The following is a 20,682-nucleotide window of genomic DNA, read 5'->3' as shown; positions in this document are numbered from 1 at the left end:
TTTGTGTGTTTGTACTGCATATGTTGTGTAACGCTATAAAATTGTTTAGTAGTAGTAGTAGGGTCAGGTAATGTTTTGACATATAGTCAGAAGAACTATACGAAGGATATGAATCCCCAGAATCTGAAAGAATGTATATTAGTAATTCTAATTATCTACTATTTTCCGATGATTCTTATGTGTTCATTCCCAATGGTTTGACTTCAGCATCTTCAAACTTTGAACGTGAAAAGTTGGTTCCCAATTGTTCCTTCAAATGATTCAAGATAGATTTTTCGGTCCTTTATTTGAGAGGTCCTTCATGTGCTGCTGAACAAAATCTGTCTGAGGACTCTTGAATGGCATTCCAGTATTCCTTGAAAAGGAAGCCAGTATTCCTCTGGTTGTAATATAGGATACAATCTTTATACTTGTAGAAATAGATGTTCCTGATGGCCTGGATGTCTTCTTTTATTATTCTAATGATCATATTAAGAAAAATACACAGCTTCTAAACCAAATCCAATTAAAATAGATTACTCAATGAACAGTTCATTGTATAAATATCTTAAGTCAAACTCAACCACAATCTCTTTAGTGCTCATCAAATTCAGATAATAGCCACTTCACAAGATTTGATAACTCAGCCTCTCTAAGATGACAACATAGTCACCCATATACCAAACAATTACATTTTCAACAGTCAATCAAAGAACAAATTAGAATAATGTTTTTTGAAAAAATACTTCCTGAAAAAAAAAATTGGTTGTAGTTCAGAAGAAATTGCACAATATGCTCACTCACAATCTTTAGCTAGAGATTCCTCAGTTATGTGGCTGTATTGCCTGGCTTGTCCTCAGAGAAAGCTAATTTGCTTACCTGTAACAGATTTTCCCCATGGACAGCAGGACAAGCAGCCACACAAACCCATCTTCCTTCCCTGAAAGATATCTTAAGCTAGATATTGGACTAATGTGTTTTGCGTGGTAGCATTTGCAGGGAAGCATCACGCATGCTCAGGAAAAGTTCTAGTTTAATTCTTGAGCTAGGAGAGAGCAGTGTCTGACTTGGCGCTGTCAGATGACATTACCCATTTGTATGGCTGATTGTCCTTCTGTCCCTGAAGAACACCTATTATAGGTAAGCAACTGCTTTCTACAATGCACCCAAACCATTTACTGACATTTTTTCAGTAACTTGCTCTAAATTCCCTTATCTCTAAAATAAACCTTTGCCGGTGGCTGACATTTTGATCCTTGGAGACTGTGATGATTCCCAGGAATGCATGGAGAATAAGCTCTCCTTTCTGTGGGAACAATTTAGGGGATTGAAGGCTGCCATTAGAATGTGCCCTCTCCCAGCATCACTTATTGATGGAGACTGATGTCGATGCTTCATGGCCTTTGTTCAGTGTATGTCATTAGAGCTTCACAATGCTGATACTGAAGAGGCTAAACCCTTCGCTCTCTACGGGTGGAAGAAGGCAGATGATGGCCTGTCTCCTTGGATCTGTTTGGAACTTGATGTTGAAGAGATTGATGCCCTGCCAATAGTATGTGCAGTTCCTGAGTCCTCTTGATGTCTATGCCTCCAGGTACCATAAGTTCAGCCCATCAGTATCGGCATCAAAGTGCTTTTCCATGAGGTCAATCTGGGAATGATATCCTGTAGGGATTGTAGTCACATAGACAGGACACCCCCAGATGTTGTGGTTGGCCATTAGGCAAAGGACACATCTATAATGGGGATCTGTGATAGATGTGTCCCTCTAGTAGTACAGGGGGCACTTTTCGAGGCTGCTGGCTTTCTTTACCTTCTGGGGCATTGATTGAAAACTTTATTGCAATGAAATCAAATGACTTCGTCTGGGAGAAAAAAACGATGACTTGATGAAACCTTGAAGCATCGGTGTACCATTCAACCATTGATAAAGAATAAAATTTACAAAAATTCTCAAAAACCTACTTAAAGGTGACTGAAGAGGTGAGAGAAGACTATGGGGCCCCGCAAAGGTAAATTATGTGTTCCTGGAAAGCCCAATTCTCTTATTAGCAGGAAAGAGAAACAAATCTGTGACCCTTGGGCTCCATGGAAGATGAGACTGAAGGGGCCTTATGTGGGTGCATGGAGTTATAGCAGGCTGCACATGCCCAGTAGGGTATGTTCAAAGTTGATAGAAACTTTGAAGTCCTTCTTCTGTGCCAGGCTCCATCTAATGATGTGACCCATATGTGAGGACTGCCATCCTGCTTGTCCTCAGAGAATGTTTAAATAAGTAATTTGACTCTATATGATATGAGTGTAACCATAACTTAATTTAAATCCATCAACTTCAGATATTGAAAAATGTAGTCTTTTGCCTATATAAATCTTGTCAGTACTCAACAAGTTGACTTACTTTGTTAAAACTTGAATTGCTTTCTTCCTGTTTGTTGCATAAAGTAGTGGGTTACTGTGTTAGTCTACTTGAATGCACAGAAATAAAAGTTGTCAAAAACAAAAAAAACAACAATATATAAAGTGATAGTCCAATAAAAAATTAATATAATACATTTTCTTGATTAGCTTTTGAGAGCTAAGCGAGTCAGAATAGAATGAGTAAAAGATTACATTATCAGGAAATATAATTGAACCATTAAAAAGTGTTTCAGTGATTAGGGTGAAACGGGGGAATAGGCAAGGGAGTATGATGGGTGATAGAAGGCAACAGGCAATATAATTTTATGATTTATAATGTGATAAGAAACCTAGGTTTTTAAATCTTTGTCAGTTCCAAAGTGTCTCATCATTTTGACTTAAAAAGTCTTGTGTTCCTGGATTGTTTAAAAATGTCCTTTTGTTGGTCAGAGTATAATCACATCCAGTCAGATAGGCATTCATTTTATTCTAAACAATGCATCATTTTGTTCAAGGTTGTCATGTGGCTAAACCAGAACTTTCTGTTACTGGAAGATATGGAGATCCAAAGTGCACCATTTCAGATCTGCTTCACTTCCCTGCGAGGTGCAGGACAACTGAGCATTAAAATGAAAGCCAATGGGGAGGTAACAAAAAATCAGACATAATCTAGTATTGCACTATGCATCTGTCAACTGAGCCAAAGCGTGTTTAAAAAAAAAAAAAAAGACAGTGCAGTATAAAAAAAACAAAGGTGCCAGCAAACACAACTAAAATTTTGTGATTGGTAACTTAATTCTTTTAGCATTTTTCACCCAGTTCAGTTGTAAATTTTGGTCTCACTCTGGAATGTACTATTGGCAATTTAAGTGCAAAAGAATTAGAACAGGACATTTACTACATTTCAACAAAGAAGAATGTTTCATGAAACTTCTAAAGCATGGCATCTTATTTTGTCTCCTGTTAAGATTTCTGTGAACACTGATGACATGGACCTCGCAGGGGATGTTATCCAGTCTCTGGCCTCCTTTTTGGCAATTGAAGATTTGCAAGTGGAGGCAGACTTCCCCAAATATTTTGAGGGATTGCGAAAAATCCTGATGCAGGTAGGTCATGATGTAGCTTGCAACAAACTCAAAAAAGGGCTTCAGTATGTTCATTATGAGGGAAATTTTCAGCCCAGTAGCACTGCAAGGTGATTCTTAAAGGGAAACTTCTGATGTGGTTTTTCTTTAAAAATCAATCAGTTGGCCAGCTGGTGTTGTGGGATCTCTATCCCTGCATACTTTGCAGATGCAAAGTATGTAGGATAAATCTACAAAAAACAGGTGCAGAGATGTCAAATGTGTACAATGCAGGGAGTTTTCCCTGCGGAGGAGAGGGGGCAATTTTCAAGGGCCCTTCTTCGGTATATGCCCATTTCTCTTAAGACAAGCAAGATGGCAGCCCTCACATATGGGTGACATCGTCTGATGGTGTCTGACGCAGAGAAAGTACCGTATTTTTCACTCCATAAGACGCACTTTTTTCCCCCAAAAGTCAGGGGAAAATGTCTGTGCGTCTTATGGAACGAATATAAAAAAATAAAAATCTAACACAACCCCCCACCCTCCTGACCCCTCCCCCCAAGACCTGCCATAAGTCCCTGGTGGTCTAGCGGGGGTACAGGAGCGGTCCGGGAGCGATCTCCTGGACTTGGGCCGTCAGCTGCCAGCAATCAAAATGGCGCCGACGGCCCTTTGCCCTTACTATGTCACTGGGGTCAACCAATGCCAGCGGGAGCCCCTGTGACATAGTAAGGGCAAAGGGCCATCGGCTGCCAGCAATCAAAATGGCGCCGACGGCTCTTTGTCCTTACTATGTCACAGGAGCTCCCGCTGGCATTGGTCGACCCCAGTGACATAGTAAGGGCAAAGGGCCGTCGGCGCCATTTTGATTGCTGGCAGCTGATGGCCCAAGTCCAGGAGATCGCTCCCGGACCGCTCCTGGACCCCCGCTGGACCACCAGGGACTTTTGGCAGGTCTTGGGGGGGTCAGGAGGGTGGGGGGTTGTATTTAATTAATTTGGCAGGTCTTGGGGGGGGGTCAGGAGGGTGGGGGTTGTTAATTAATTTAAAGGGTTGGGATGGGTTTTTTTTGGGGGGGGGGGGTTTTCCCACAGAATTAGAAAGACAAAAGTTTTCTGATCTGGGGAATGGACCGAAATGGCCCTCCCTAGACCCCAAAGCAAAATGGGGAGAAAAAAATGTTATGCACTCCCCTAATTTGCTCCATAAGACGCACAGACGCCCGGGGACAGAGCCAGTTTAGCACAAATTTTTTTTTTTTTTTAATTTTCCCCCTCTGAATCCTAGGCGCGTCTTATGGTCAGGTGCGTCTTATGGAGCGAAAATACGGTATATCATAGTTTCTAGAACTTTGACTGAGTCTCAGAGGACATGCCCACACAGGGTCACTTCAGCCTCTTTTTCCGTAGAGTCTGGAGGTCGCAGTTTGAGCCTCTTCACTTTTTTTCCTGAAGTTTTGTATGGTTTTTTTGTGCATTTTTCCTTCAGTTTTGGCTGTCAGTCGTGAGGTTCCATGGTGTCATCACTCGTAGTTCCCTAGTGTGGTGTGTGTGGCGCCCCTAGTGGCAGGTCCTTTGGGGTGACTTCAGGCTTGGAAGCGTATTCTCAAGGACTGTTGCAGCAGATTCCTTTGTAGCAGAGTCCGCACTGAAGCTACTCCTGAGAGCGATGCTGACACTGTAACCTTTAGGCACGGAGGCTATTGGTTAAAGTTACTTATATTGGGAGGCCCTCATAAAAATAGGAGATTGAGACAGGTCTGTACTCATTCCCTGCTAAAAGTAAGCTTCACCTTCCAATCATGGGACCTTTTGCTAAAACTTAAAATGAGATATTGCACACCCAGGAAGTAGCTTAATATAGTGCTCTATAGATTATTGAAGCTAACTTCACAGAAGAGAAGTCACACACAACAAAAAAGTGTTGCCCAAAACACAATTCCATCTAATCAATGTGAGCTTGGGTTTCCTATCCTTTTAAACCAGTGATTTTGTTAAAATAAAAACAACAAGCTTCTTTTTCTATGCTCTACTATGCATTCCTTCAACGTACATATAGGCAATGCAGGTTTAATTCAACGGTAACTCCTAATTCTCCCAGATATAAAGTATTGCTGGAAAAACCCCATTAAAAGAAGGGCTCCCTAGGCCTGCTACATAGATTTAATTACAATTCTCAACAGCTGCGCTAGTTTCATACAACAATCCTACTACCTCATAGTTGTTGTTAACCCTCCAAAACATTTCCTTTTCTTCATAATAATTTCTACTTGGTTCCCAACAAAAATAAGTGCTCTCAACATTTAAATAAAACCTTCTACCTTTACTTTTTCAGTAATAGACCTAGCAACTCTAATTAACCCATAACAGTACTAGAGACTCTTATTCAACAAACTGCTGCACAGAAGTGAAAAGGGAAAGAGAGATATCTTAGGGCTGTCTTAGCTTTAGAATAAAGGTGTGCCTGAGCACTGTTCTCCTTCTGCCTCAGCCTCTCCATCCTCCTCGTCTTCCACTGAGCTCTCCTGAATTGCCTCCCCCCCTTCTGGAGGGCCCCTCTCTTTATATGAGTTAGTCTACTCCTCCCTAGGAAGACACCGCCTCTTTGTTTCCCTGCCCCCAACACTTCCTGGGGCTGACTACCAGGGCATCTGGGAAATGTAGTTTCCCTTTACTTCCTGCAAAGGAACCTTAACACCTGAAGGAAACACACCTAAAGTTTTACAGCACAGAAACTCACCACTGGCTCAAATCACCACACTAGGTAAGGTTTTTGACATTTTCCTTTAGCTTCTGTTCCTCAACATCGGAGGCCAGTAGAGAACCCAGAGATAGACCACCATCTGACTCCTTCCAATCAAAGAGGATGTATTGTTCCACCTTTTCAACCTCAGTATTGAGGAAGATCCATGCAGATCATCGAGATAAGCCAAAAAAGCATCTGCATCGATTTCCTTTATGCACAAAGCTGAGAGCGTGGATGGTCTGGTGCAGATAACCCTGCCAAGTGATCCCACAATGAGGAGAGGTCATCCTCTACACATGCCAGGGACGTGTGACAGTCTCTTCTGGTCCTGGTGATTACCACTGATCCTCCTCTTGGTTTCAAAGAAGATGTGGCCACTCCTTATACCTCCAAGTTAGTTGTCATTGGCGATTTTCGAAGAGGAATTGGAGAAAAGGATCTAGCAGATCATGGAAAAAGCACTGCAAGCACTTGGTGCCAAGATATTGAAGGCACTGAGGATGGCATGAACGATCTCCAAGCCATTGCTTGACTCTCTTCAGATGCTTACCGGTGCTGCATAGAGCCAATGCCTATTTCGTCACCAATGTGGGGTCGGCAGCTGCTGGCCTGTTATTAATTTCTGGATCCTTGGGGGAGAAAGCTTCATCAAAATTACAAGGTTCCTCGGGGTCCAGCCCTAGCAGCTATTTGCACTGGTCCATGACTCACTGACTAAGGACAGAGCACCATGAGAGCTCTCCACTGCAAAATGCAGTGCGTTGAGTTCCCACTATTCTGGGTGTTCGGCTATGACTCTCTGGATGTTTCTGAAGAGATGTCCATGGGTCTCCCTTCTGACCTCTCTCTTCCACTGGAAGGAAGTCTCCTCCTAAGGACCTCTCCTTCACAGGCTTTATAAGGGAAATGGATGAGACCATTCTGTTTACATTGCAGACAGAGGAAGGGTCCAGGAACAAGATGCTGGTCATCCTCCAGTATGAGGAGCCCTGTAAGGAAATTATGGCAGTCCTAGTTCATGAGGTCCTTCAAGGGGTAATGATCAGAATGTGGGAGAACCCGCTCCCAGTGTCTTCCTTCAATAAGAAGGCAGACACTATTTATTTAATCCAAAAAGCTCCCAGATTCGACTAGCGTCAATTGCTATACCAATGTTTGGTCATTGAATCTGATCTCAAAAAGACTAAACGCTCTAGGATCCACTCCTTGGTGCCCCAGGGAGAGATTCTAGAGCAATGGGGATAGTATTGGGAGAGAGGTTTTTCAGGGCGCTATGCTGATTTCATATAGCAGCCTACCAGATTTTCATGACCCAATACATGTGGAACATCCCAAAGCAGGTGCATGGGTTGATTGAGGAGCTTCCTCAAATGCAGCAAGATGTCCTCCAGTCACTGGTTAAACAAGGGGTTGGAATATGGAAAACATGGAGTCTACAACCTATGATGTTTTTAAATTGAGAGTCTCTTCTGTGGGGATCAGGGCACACAGACTCTCCTGGCTGTGGACCTCTGATCTCTGCCTGGAATTGCAGGAAATTGCTGACATACTGTAACTCCTCTCACCGCTAGTCTGAAGCGCCTTCAGCATCATGTAGCATCCCAGGAACATGGCTGAACTTCCTGCAGTCCCTGAGCCCTTTTCATAGGCCTGGTTGCTTGGACTTCCTGAAACATGCCCTGATGAATCACAATATAAAGGAAGCTCATAACTACCACTCAATGCCTTTCAAACAAGCCTCTTGCTTATTCTGCAATGCTGGTTGCTACAGTGTGTTCCTGCCTTATTCCTGCTTTTGTTCCTTAGTTCCTTGTTTTGTACTTGTGTGTTCCTGCCTTGTTCCATCCTTGCCCTTTCCTATCTATCCTGTTATGTTTCTCCCCTATCTTGATCTCAGCCTGGATCTTGACTTCGCTTTGCTCTCTGCCTGCCTCGACCTCAGCCCAGTCACCAGTCTTTCTTGTTTCTACCTTCCTCATACCTGTCTTAGAAATTCCTGCAGCTGCCAAAACCTGCGAGCTCAACCCAAGGGGGAGGTAGCTAGTCAGACAGAAGACTTAGACACATAGCTGTTGCCTTAACAGTGGCCCAAGAGCTCACTATTCTTGCCCCATGACACATGCCATGCACTGGAGAGAATCTTTTCAGAGACATGGTTAAGGATGCAGTGGCACAGATCTGGAATCATTGCGCAATGCTCCAGCAGCTCTCCACTGCTATTCCAGACCCAGCCTCCTCTTCCAGGAGGTACCCAAGGTCAGGGTATTGGAGACACTTGTTCCGTCTGAAGAGGCAAGGAGGCATTACCCTCCTCCCCCTTGATCCCTATCGCAACAGGTTCCTTGCACCTGTCCAAGGTAGCAGAGGGCATGTAAGCCTCAAACGGCATCCCTGGGATGAGTTTTGATTGAATTGCAGAAAGCATAGCCAGGATCTTGGAACCTGTACCAGAGGACCTTCTAGCGAGGGTCAGGCTACGGTTTTATGTAAGCCAGTGGCCCATTATAACCTTGGATGTGTGGGTCCTCAGCTTCATCAAAAGAGGGTACAAATTGAACTATTGACTCTCCTGCCAAATCGGCCCCCAGACCCATCTAGGATCAGTCACTGCATCAGGAAGTGCTTCAAATGGAGCTCTAATCTCTTTTGATGACCTAAGCGGTCAAGCCTGTTCTGCCAGGGCAAAGAGAGCGTGGATTTTACTCCCAAGTATTTTCTGATTCCAAAGAAAATAGGGGGACCATCCGATGATGAACAAATTCATCAAAAGAGAAGTTCCCTGGGCACCTTTCTCCAAAAAAGAGGACTGACTCTGCTCTCTCAATTTCAGGATGCTTATACTGACATAGACATTTTTCCAGATCACAGGAAATATTTATGTTCGTAGTAGGAATCCACCACCTCCAGTATCGCATTCTGATATTTAGGCTAGCATCTGCCCCACATGTCTCCACAAAATGCCTAGCTGTGGTGAAGACACATTTACATAAACTGAACGATTGGCTAATCAAGAGCAAGTCTCAGGCCGGAGCTGAGGAATTGATGCACATGACCATCTGGGTGTTGGAGTTACTAGTTATTTATTTTATTTATTTAAAAGTGTTTATATACCGCTTTTATAAATACAAATTAATCAAAACGGTTTACATAGCAAAAACATACATAATAGAAACATAATTCTTAAAACATAAGAATAAAAACTAATTTAACAAATAAAAGCATTAAAAATTATAATGGTCATACAATAAAATAAGTTAATCTAAGAAATCAAGTGCCTAAACAACAAAGAAGTTGATTTTGGAGGGAGAGGGAGAGGGTACCAAGGATAATAAGAAATATGGATTTAAGTGTGTTCTGTTACTGGAATCTTGAAGGCAATTTGAAATAGATGAGTTTTTAAAGATTTCTTAAATTTATTTATTATTTTATTATACCGAGTTTCATGATAGGAATCACATCAACCCGGTTTTGGGTTTCAAGCCAGTGAAATTGTTGTGAATTTGATATTTGATGGAGAAAGTAGGGCAGAGAGTTCCAAATTGATGGACGAGCGACTGAGAATGCTCTTTTTCGTGTGATATCTAGCCTTGCAAGGTGGATTGACAGAATATCCAGCAGGCTTTTAGATAAGGATCTTAAATGTCGTGTTGGTTTATAAATGCGTAAAATGGAACATAGCCAGGTTGAGGATGGATTGAATATAAGTGAATTAATTATGGTCAAAATTTTATATTTAATTCTAAATTTTATTGGAAGCCAGTGAAAGGAACAGAGTATTGGGGATATATGATTTCTTGAAGAAGTAACAGATAGAATACGTGCGGTAGCATTCTGAACTAATTGTAATGGACGAATAGTAGAATCAGGTAAACCCAAATAAAGTGCGTTACAGTAGTCAAGACTGGAAAACACGAACAATTGAAGGACTGTTCGAAAATCTTGATGAAACAACTGACGGCAAAGTCATTTTAACAATTGTAGTTTGTAAAATGATCTTTTAGTTACGGCGGAGATGTGTTGTGTCATTGACAAATCAGAGTTTATCAATATTCTCAAGTTAGATGCATGTTTTAGAATAGGAATGGATAATCCATTTATAGAAAGATGAGATGGAGAAGTCCATTACCTGCTATTAATTAAGTTGACTTAGAAAATAGCCACTGCTATTACTAACAACAGTAACATGGAATAGACTTAGTTTTTGGGTACTTGCCAGGTTCTTATGGCCTGGATTGGCCACTGTTGGAAATGGGATGCTGGGCTTGATGGACCCTTGGTCTGACCCAGTATGGCATGTTCTTATGAGGCTCTAGTAACTTATCCACCTTATACAAAGCTTTTCCACAGTAGGGTGATCTTGCACACCCATTCTAAGTTCTTGTATAAGGTGATGTCCGAATTCCATCTTAACCAGTCAATTGTTCTTCTAACATTTTTTTCCCAGGCTGTATGTCCACCAAGCTGAACAAGCACTACACAGTTTGGACTGCAAATGAGCCTTGGCTTTCTACTTGGAGTGGAGTGAAGCCCATAGGTTACATTTTTTTTGTTTCTTTCAATGGAATAAGCTGGGAATTGCCATTACCAAACAGACTTTTTCTAATTAGCTAGCAGATTGCATCTCCTTCTGTTATGCCCAGGCACGATTGAATCTGGTGGACTATGTCAAGGCTTATTCTGTCTGAGCCATAGCAGCACTGGTGTTTCATCTGTGATCAGTCCCCATCTGCAAGATTGTGACGTGGCGCTCTCTCCATTCATTCACATTTTATTACTGCCTAGATAGGGATGGCTGATGCAATAGTAGGTTTGGCCAATCCGTCCTTCAGAATTTGATTGAGAACCCAACTCTTTCCCACCTAGGGCGCATTGTGGTTTTTCCCAGGATACCCCCCCATAGATTTAAAGATAAAACAGAAAAAGGCTTGTTACCAACAAAAATACTGTTTTTTTGTGCCCATTGGCATAGGTGTTACAATTTCCCCTTTTTCAGTTGAAGTCGGCCTGTAGCTATGGATTACCTATATGTGAGGACTGCCATCCTCCTTGTCCTTAGAGAAAACACAGTTGCTTACCTGTAACAGGTGTTCTCCGAAGACAACAGGATATCAGTCCTTTTGAAACCCATCCATCTCCCCATAGAGTTGGTTTCTCCATTTTCATTTTATTTTTGCTAACTACAAGACTGAAGAGACCCCACGAAATATAGTATCATGCCATGGGAATGCCAATTGAGGTCAGTCAAAGTTTTAGAAACTTTGACATAGTTTTCCATGTTGGTTCCATCAGATGATGTCACCCATATATGAGGATTGACATCCTGCTGTCCTTGGAGAACACTTGTTACAAGTAAGCAACTGTGCTTTACTTGTATAGAATATCTTTAAAAATTGCCCCTCTGTCTTACATTTAGAAAGTTTTTTCAGTCGCTTTCTCTCCAAATGTGTTGCATCTTTCTGACCATTTTTATAGTTAGTAGTGAGTTGTCAAGCAATCTGAAATGTCAGAGCATCCATTGTGGTACACCCTAGCATTGGGTCTTACATCTTTTCATGATAAACTATTGTATCCTGACTCTATTTCAAACATAATTCAGAAGCATCAGGTCCAGGCTAGTAAGCAAAGACATTGCACCAAAGTAATTATGAAAGAAAGCAAATACATTTTATTGCATAACAGACAGAGGCCTGTTCAAAGAGGAAGCACTACTAGGACCATGTAGAGAACAGCAAAGCAAGACAGCCACAGCACACCTGTGTCAGAGTCTTTCAAACTGAAGACAAATGGTCACAATTGTATGGTCAGCAGAATCTGAAAAGTTTTAGGCGCATAGTAGTCCACTATGTAAAAAACACAAAATCTCATGTGGTGTGTGTTTATTTATTTACTTATTTACCAGGTTTTCTTGACCGTCGTACAACGGTTTACATGATTAAGAAAATAAATACATCTTTGAATATAAAATAAATTTAAGAATACATAAAGTGTTTGGCTGTTGGGCTGATGACTAAAGATTCTGACTTGACCAGGTGTTTTATATTTGCATTTATCTGCCAACTACACAGTGCTTGAGTGATGCAGCTTATAGAGTAATGATACCTGATGTCCGTCCTCTATTTATCGCAGAGAGCCACAGCAAGTGGCGAAGCCCAAGGTCTTGATCCTGCCTCTTCCCTTTATTTATTTATTTTTCCTGAAGTTCACCAGGAATTTAAATGGCATAGATGCATTCTACTGTGCCATTGTCAGGTGTTCCGCTAAGATCAATTTGCTGAACATTATAATTTACTTAGGTAATAAGACCTGAGATTTTTCACATGCTGAAAATTGGTAACATTTATGACGTAAACAAATTTGATTTCCCGTCGATAGCAGGGCTGAATTAGCCATGCTGTCATGGGATCTGTCAATCAGGTCCGGGAGGCGGAGCTTTACAAAGCAGAAATTAAGATTTTAGCTCTCTGTGGCTGCGCATGTGTTCCCTGCGCAGGAAAGTTACAGATTCTCCTCAGTCTGTTTTTTCCGCGAGCGGGATCATATGCGGGGCTGACTTCTCCTCAGCATTTCTTATTTTATTGAAATGTCAAAAAAGCCAGGGTTTAAACCTTGCCTGTGGCAAGGTAATGTCGGTCACGGATGGCCATGACCGATGTTACTGATGCCTGGGACCAGAGCATAATTTACAAACTTGTGATTTTTGTGCTCGAATGTCCCCAAGAGCCCAAAAACAACGGGCCGACAAAATGTTTGAACTTTTCACGTTTTCCGAGCCATTGGAGGCTCATTCTTCACCGGGTCCCTCGTTGACGGAGACTCCGTCACAGAAAAGAGCGTCGTCGTGGGATCCTCAACCCTCCAGGCTTGGAGGTAAGGACTTAACCGAGCCGACATAGGCCTTCAGATCCAAGAGGACTGAAAGAGCCTCGGCGATCTGCGCAGGAAACAACGGTGCTTAAATCTGTGGCACCAACAACTTATGCGCCTGAAGCAACTTCTGCGCCCAAATCACCATTGGCTCATAATACTTCTGCGCCCGATTCATCATCGGCGCACAACGCAGGAAGCGTATGCGCATAATGCGCCGAAGACGTCCACACGCACGGCGCTGAAGATGTCCGCGTGCACGGCGCCGGAGCCATCTGAAGCGAGCTCGGCGCCGAAACCAACTGAGCGCACGGCGTTGATGACTTCTGCGCACAAGTCGGTATATTTATTTATTTATTTATTTAAAGACTTTTATATACCGAAGATCATGTACTGGTACATATCGCTTCGGTTTACATATAACCAGATTGGGAATTACCATAGATATGGTGTACATAGAACAATGATTAATAATCAGAAATCAATAAACAGTAAACATGATGCATAGAAAACAGTAAACAGAATGCATATAACAATAAATAATAATAATAATAAAGAATAAATAAGTAGTAAACAGTAGGTGTAACTGTGCAGAAATAATAAACTATTTAAACTGGTGGAATTGGATATACCTCGAACGTGGGGGATGTTAGGAGTAATATGCGATTACAAGTATTAGATAAGAATAGTACAGCTTCAATGTGGGCCTTTCAGGATAGCAAAAGGCTTTAAGTGAAGGCTTCCGTAAAGAGCCATGTTTTCAATTTTTTCTTGAATGTCCGCAGGCAGGGTTCTAAGCGGAGGTCTGATGGTAGATTGTTCCAGTGCGTGGGACCGGCTATAGAGAAGGCACGTTTCTTCATTGAAGACTTGGCTGGGGGTACATAGAGGGTGCCAAGATACATTTGTCTAATGGGTCTGGAGGCTGTATGAACTTGTAGAGGGCGATTTAATTTGAGTGCTGTTTGTGAGTGGATGGTTTTGTGTATAATAGTTAGCACTTTGTAGAGGATCCTGAACTTAATGGGGAGCCAGTGTAGGCTCTTAAGTATAGGGGTGATGTGTTCGGATCTGCTGGTGTTGGTCAGGATCCTGGCTGCGGAGTTTTGTATCATTTGTAGTGGCTTTGTCGTAACTGCAGGAAGGCCGATTAGGATGGAATTGCAGTAATCAATTTTCGAGAAGAGGATAGCTTGGAGAACCGTACGGAAGTCCTGTAGATGGAGGAGAGGTTTCAAGTTTTTTAATACATGAAGTTTGTGAAAACATTTTTTAGTTGTGTTATTGACAAATTGTTTTAAATTCAGTCTGTTGTCAATGGTTACTCCTAGATCTCTTACATGTGTGGTCAAGGGCGTTTGAACTGGTGGAGCATTTTCATCCTGAGTAATGAGTATCAGCTCGGTTTTTGAGGTGTTGAGCACCAAATTGAGGCTGGAGAGGAGTGTGTTGATGGATAGTAGACAGGTATTCCAAAAATTGAGTGTTTTCGTTATCGATTCTGAGACTGGTATCAAGATCTGGACGTCGTCGGCGTAGATAAAATGTGTGACTTTTAGGTTAGTGAGGAGTTGACAAAGGGGTAGAAGGTAGATGTTAAATAGAGTAGGAGATAAAGAAGATCCTTGAGGGACTCCAAGAGTGGCTTTGACCGGGTGCGACTCTTTGTTGTTTATTCTGACCTTGAACTTTCTATTGTCGAGGAATGACTTGAACCAGTCCAGGGCTGTTCCTGCTATACCGATGTCAGTTAGACGGTTGATCAGTATGGAGTGCTTCACCGTGTCGAAGGCCACAGATAAGTCGAGTAGGGCCAGCAAGTATGAGGTCTTTTTTTCGAGGCCTGAGTAATTATGTCTGTCAGAGAAATGATGAGGGATTCCGTATTGAGGGATTTACAGAAACCAAATTGTGCTGGAGCTAGAATTTTATTTTCTTCTAGGTATTCTGAGAGTTGTTTATTCACTACTTTCTCCATAAGTTTGGCTACAAATGGCAAGTTAGCTATGGGGCGAAAATCTGTTGGGTCCGTTGGGTTCAGATTGGGTTTTTTAAGAAGTGGCTTGAGTGTGGATAGTTTCAGTGTATCCGGTACAGTTCCTTGATTTAGCGAGCAGTTGATAATTTTCGCTAGAGGTTTGGAGATGATTTCTGGAATGCAGAGCAAGAATTTAGATGGAATATGGTCAATAGGATGAGTGGAGGGTTTCATCTTTTTGAGCATGGATTCGATTTCCAGGGAGGTAGTTGGTTCGAAGGAGTTTAATTGTGCTTTCTGGTCTATGCCGGTGGTGCAGTGAGGAGGTGCTCCTGTATTCGAGGTTGCCAAAGGGGCTATAAGTTTGAGGATTTTGTTTTCAAAGAAACTTGCGAGTTCTGTGCACTTGGCGTGGGCTTGTTCATCTGGGATGACTGGAGCGTTAGGCTTAGTGAGTTATGTGACGTAGGAGAACAAAGCTTTGGCGTAGAAGAAGAAATTGTGAATTTTATTAGCATAGTAGTCTCTTTTTGTACGGAGGATATTATTTCTATAGGTGTGCATGAGGATTTTATACTCAGTTTGATTATCAGTGGTGGGTCTCTTTCTCCATAGGTGTTCTTTGCGTCTTAGTTCTAGTTTGATTTTTTTCAGTTCTTGTGTGAACCAGGGTTTTCTGTTCTGAGTGTGAGGGTCTAGCTCTTTAGTTTGTAACGGGCAGATTTTTTCCGCTACCTTATTTGTGATATTGAGCCAGGAGTCGATGGCTGAGTCTGCGTCTGAGAGTTCCAAGTTGGTAAATTCTGTTGAAAGATGGGATCTAAGGTCTTCTAAGGTACAGGATTTCCTGTAGTGAATCGTGGTTTTGGGGAGGGTAGGAGCTGGGTTTTCCTTGATAGCAAGATCTGTTGTGATCATCTGGTGGTCAGACCAAGGGATATGAACGCAATGAGGCGGTGAGGGTTGAGTGAGACCTGAATTTATGAAAATGAGGTCTAACGTGTGTCCAGCCATGTGCGTGGGGCTGTTAACGATTTGTGTGAATCCCATAGCCTTTAGGGATGAAAGCAGTGCTTCACAGTTGGGGGAGTGTGGGATTACATCAAAGTGGAGGTTGAAGTCTCCCATTATGATGGCTGGCGTGTCGGCTTTGGTGTGTTTTGCATATGCACAACTTACAAAAAACATCGACGCACATGGCGCCGAAGGCATTAGCACACCCGACACCACACAGATCGACGCACAGTGGACTACAAAAGTCCAAACAAATACATCATTCAATACTACATGGGGTAAAACGAAGACATCAGTCTCCACATGTACCTCATTCCACCTCTTCAGACTCTAGTTCTACAGAGGTGAAGTCAAAACGAATCAGACGATCACTATCGGGAGATGGAACCCATACAGGATCATCGTCACACCATCACCATAGGCGATCACGTCACTCTCATCAAAAAGCTGCGAAGATGAGAGATACATGGGCAGTGAATCTCACCCACGAAGTGTAGATTCCTTATCTCGTAGACAATTAATACAAATTACTTCCTCTGCTGCATCTTCGTCCTCAGATATTTCTGTTAAGAACACAGAGGGCAAGATGAGGAACAAGTATGACGTACCAGCTGCTTCCGCTAAAATTCCTATAGTATCACCTAAAACAGGTCAACTACCAAAACAATCTGGTCGTGCAGCAATGCCTTCTCAAACAAAAGAGGCATTTCTTCAATTATCCCAATCATTGGCACGGTTTTATGAAACTCTTCAATCATCTTTTAAGATGTCTAACGAGCTAGCTGTGAGTTCTCCGGAACACAATATACATACCTTTTGTCATACGTTTTGTCATTGGGGATGCCTCCGGCATCCCCAATGACAAAACAACCAATTTCACCATTTCAACAGCAAGATACCCCTATAGATTCTCTATCTCCACAAACGTCACCATTATCATCTACTGGATTCCCATCGAATCCACAGGAACAACCATAGGAACCATATTCTCCTCCAGAGGACCTGACATACCCAAAAGTTTTAGAAAAATTGGGCACGATATTACATCTGGAGGTCCAAAAGGAGACAGACCCTAGGTCAGAAACCTTTGGTCTCCTAAAGATTTCCGATGCTCCGGGAGAACCAACATCTTTCCCACCACACGAGTTATTACGTTCTGTCTTGCAGAAGTCATGGGAAACGCCTTATTCTCTATCAGCGGTTTCCAAGAAAACGGATATAAAATTTCGTATGAGAAAAACATCACCTTACTCTATACCACAATTACCACATGCTTCAATTGTGATAGAGTCGGCAATGCAAAGATTCAAAAAAGTAAAATCACATGCCTCATATCCACCGGTCAAAGACAACCGGTGTTTAGATGACTTTGGCAGGAAGATGTATCATAACTCAATGTTGAATGCCCGCATTATGCACCATCAATTCTATATGGTACAATACGAGTGCATACAAGCCACAAAAGGTATGCTTTCCTCGACAGCTGATCAGGTACCACCACCTAGTGGTGGTACCTAGTAAGCAGTAGGTAGTGTGTTTATTTTTAAAAGTCTGCAGAACTGAGTGTTCTGCAGACTTTTAAAGAACTGAGTGTTTGTATTGGAAAAAACCCCCCACAAAAAAAACCCAACCCAAAAAGTAGCCAGAAGCTAGATATAAGCTAGGAGCAGTGTATACCTAAGTAAAAGAGTTGAATAGTTCCGCTCAGTTACTCACCTTGGAAAGGTGTTGAGGTAGTGTGATTGGGTTTGAATAGGGACCAACATTTGTTAATCAAGAGAGCAGTGAGTCACTCTGGCTGACTAACTGAAGTTAGACTGTTTGTTCAGGAACCGACGAGAGAGGGAGCAATTTTAGATCTAATTCTCAGTGGATCACAGGACTTGGTGAGAGAGGTAATGGTGGTGGGGCCGCTTGGCAATAGTGATCATAATATGATCAAATTTGATTTAATGACTGAAAGAGGAACAGTATGCAAATCCAAGGTTCTCGTGCTAAACTTTCAAAAGGGAAACTTTGATAAAATGAGAAAAATTGTTAGAAAAAAACTGAAAGGAGCAGCTACAAAAATAAAAAATGTCCAAGAGGCGTGGTCATTGTTAAAAAATACCATTCTAGAAGCACAGTCCAGATGTATTCCACACATTAAGAAAGGTGGAAAGAAGGCAAAACAATTACCGGCATGGTTAAAAGGGGAGGTGAAAGAAGCTATTTTAGCCAAAAGATCTTCATTCAAAATTGGAAGAAGGATCCAACAGAAGAAAATAGGATAAAGCATAAACATTGGCAAGTTAAATGTAAGACATTAATAAGACAGGCTAAGAGAGAATTTGAAAAGAAGTTGGCTGTAGAGGCAAAAACTCACAGTAAAAACTTTTAAAAATATATCCGAAGCAGAAAGCCTGTGAGGGAGTCAGTTGGACCGTTAGATGATCAAGGGGTTAAAGGGGCACTTAGAGAAGATAAGGCCATCGCGGAAAGATTAAATGATTTCTTTGCTTCGGTGTTTACTGAAGAGGATGTTGGGGAAGTACCCGTAATGGAGAAGGTTTTCATGGGTAATGATTCAGATGGACTGAATCAAATCACGGTGAACCTAGAAGATGTGGTAGGCCTGATTGACAAACTGAAGAGTAGTAAATCACCTGGACCAGATGGTATACACCCCAGAGTTCTGAAGGAACTAAAAAATGAAATTTCAGACATTTTAGTAAAAATTTGTAACCTATCATTAAAATCATCCATTGTACCTGAAGACTGGAGGATAGCAAATGTAACCCCAATATTTAAAAAGGGATCCAGGGGCGATCCGGGAAACTACAGACCGGTTAGCCTGACTTCAGTGCCAGGAAAAATAGTGGAAAGTGTTCTAAACATCAAAATCACAGAACACATAGAAAGACATGGTTTAATGGAACAAAGTCGGCATGGCTTTACCCAAGGCAAGTCTTGCCTCACAAATCTGCTTCACTTTTTTGAAGGAGTTAATAAACATGTGGATAAAGGTGAACCAGTAGATGTAGTATACTTGGATTTTCAGAAGGCGTTTGACAAAGTTCCTCATGAGAGGCTTCTAGGAAAAGTAAAAAGTCATGGGATAGGTGGCGATGTCCTTTAGTGGATTGCAAACTGGCTAAAAGACAGGAAACAGAGAGTAGGATTAAATGGACAATTTTCTCAGTGGAAGGGAGTGGACAGTGGAGTGCCTCAGGGATCTATATTGGGACCCTTACTTTTCAATATATTTATAAATGATCTGGAAAGAAATACGACGAGTGAGATAATCAAGTTTGCAGATGATACAAAATTGTTCAGAGTAGTTAAATCACAAGCAGATTGTGATAAATTGCAGGAAGAACTTGTGAGACTGGAAAATTGGACATCCAAATGGCAGATGAAATTTAATGTGGATAAGTGCAAGGTGATGCATATAGGGAAAAATAACCCATGCTATAATTACACAATGTTGGGTTCCATATTAGGTGCTACAACCCAAGAAAGAGATCTAGGCGTCATAGTGGATAACACATTGAAATCGTCGGTTCAGTGTGCTGCGGCAGTCAAACAAGCAAACAGAATGTTGGGAATTATTAGAAAGGGAATAGTGAATAAAACATAAAATGTCATAATGCCTCTGTATCGCTCCATGGTGAGACCGCACCTTGAATACTGTGTACAATTCTGGTTGCCGCATCTCAAAAAAGATATAATTGCGATGGAGAAGGTACAGAGAAGGGCTACCAAAATGATAAGGGGAATGGAACAGCTCCCCTATGAGGAAAGACTAAAGAGGTTAGGACTTTTCAGCTTGGAGAAGAGACGGCTGAGGGGGGATATGATAGAGATGTTTAAAATTATGAGAGGTCTAGAACGGGTAGATGTGAATCGGTTATTTACTCTTTCGGATAGTAGAAAGACTAGGGGGCACTCCATGAAGTTAGCATGTGGCACATTTAAAACTAATCGGAGAAAGTTCTTTTTTACTCAATGCACAATTAAACTCTGGAATTTGTTGCCAGAGAATATGGTTAGTGCAGTTAGTATAGCTGTGTTTAAAAAAGGATTGGATAAGTTCTTGGAGGAGAAGTCCATTACCTGCTATTAAGTTCACTTAGAGAATAGCCACTGTCATTAGCAATGGTAACATGGAATAGACTTAGTTTTTGGGTACTTGCCAGGTTCTTATGCCTGGATTGGCCACTGTTGGAAACAGGATGCTGGGCTTGATGAACCCTTGGTCTGACCCAGTATGGCATTTTCTTATATGGAGGAGTGTTTGACACCTTCTACGATCAATATATGAAGCATTTGAAACATCTTCTAGGGCGTCTGCGACAGCCATAGCAGCCCGTAGGATGGCATGGTTACGATCTAGTACGATAAGAGAAGATTTACACAAGAAACTGACGAACCTCCCGTGTACAGGAGACAACCTGTTCGGAGAACGGTTTCAAGAAACAGTTGGAAAATTAAAGGAGGAAGCTCTAGCAGTCCAAGCCTTAACATCACAATCTCACTACTCAACCACGCGTCATTATGTGGGATCTACACATAGACAATCCTATAATCGTAGGCCTTACAGGTCTTATCAATCTTTTCGTAGACAGACGTATCCATCTTACCAGCGTCCTCCGCCGC

At 41.9% G+C, this 20,682-nt stretch overlaps 1 protein-coding gene across 3 annotated transcripts in view; it reads left to right on the top strand.

The window, feature by feature from the left end:
- BBS2 (Bardet-Biedl syndrome 2) overlaps positions 1 to 20,682 on the top strand; it is a 171,956-nt gene that overhangs the window by 120,539 nt on the left and 30,735 nt on the right. For 2 of the 3 annotated variants that reach the window (XM_029608717.1, XM_029608716.1), the window contains exons 14-15: positions 2,892 to 3,023; positions 3,345 to 3,482. In XM_029608717.1, coding sequence (XP_029464577.1) covers positions 2,892 to 3,023; positions 3,345 to 3,482 — 270 coding nt within the window. Of the gene's footprint in view, positions 1 to 2,891; positions 3,024 to 3,344; positions 3,483 to 10,632; positions 10,698 to 20,682 lie in introns of those variants that run through there. The other variant, XM_029608718.1, reaches the window with a different exon arrangement.

The sequence above is a fragment of the Rhinatrema bivittatum genome, chromosome 7, assembly GCF_901001135.1.
Source record: "Rhinatrema bivittatum chromosome 7, aRhiBiv1.1, whole genome shotgun sequence".
Lineage (NCBI taxonomy): Eukaryota > Metazoa > Chordata > Amphibia > Gymnophiona > Rhinatrematidae > Rhinatrema > Rhinatrema bivittatum.
This window is presented reverse-complemented; position numbering and strand designations above follow the sequence as displayed.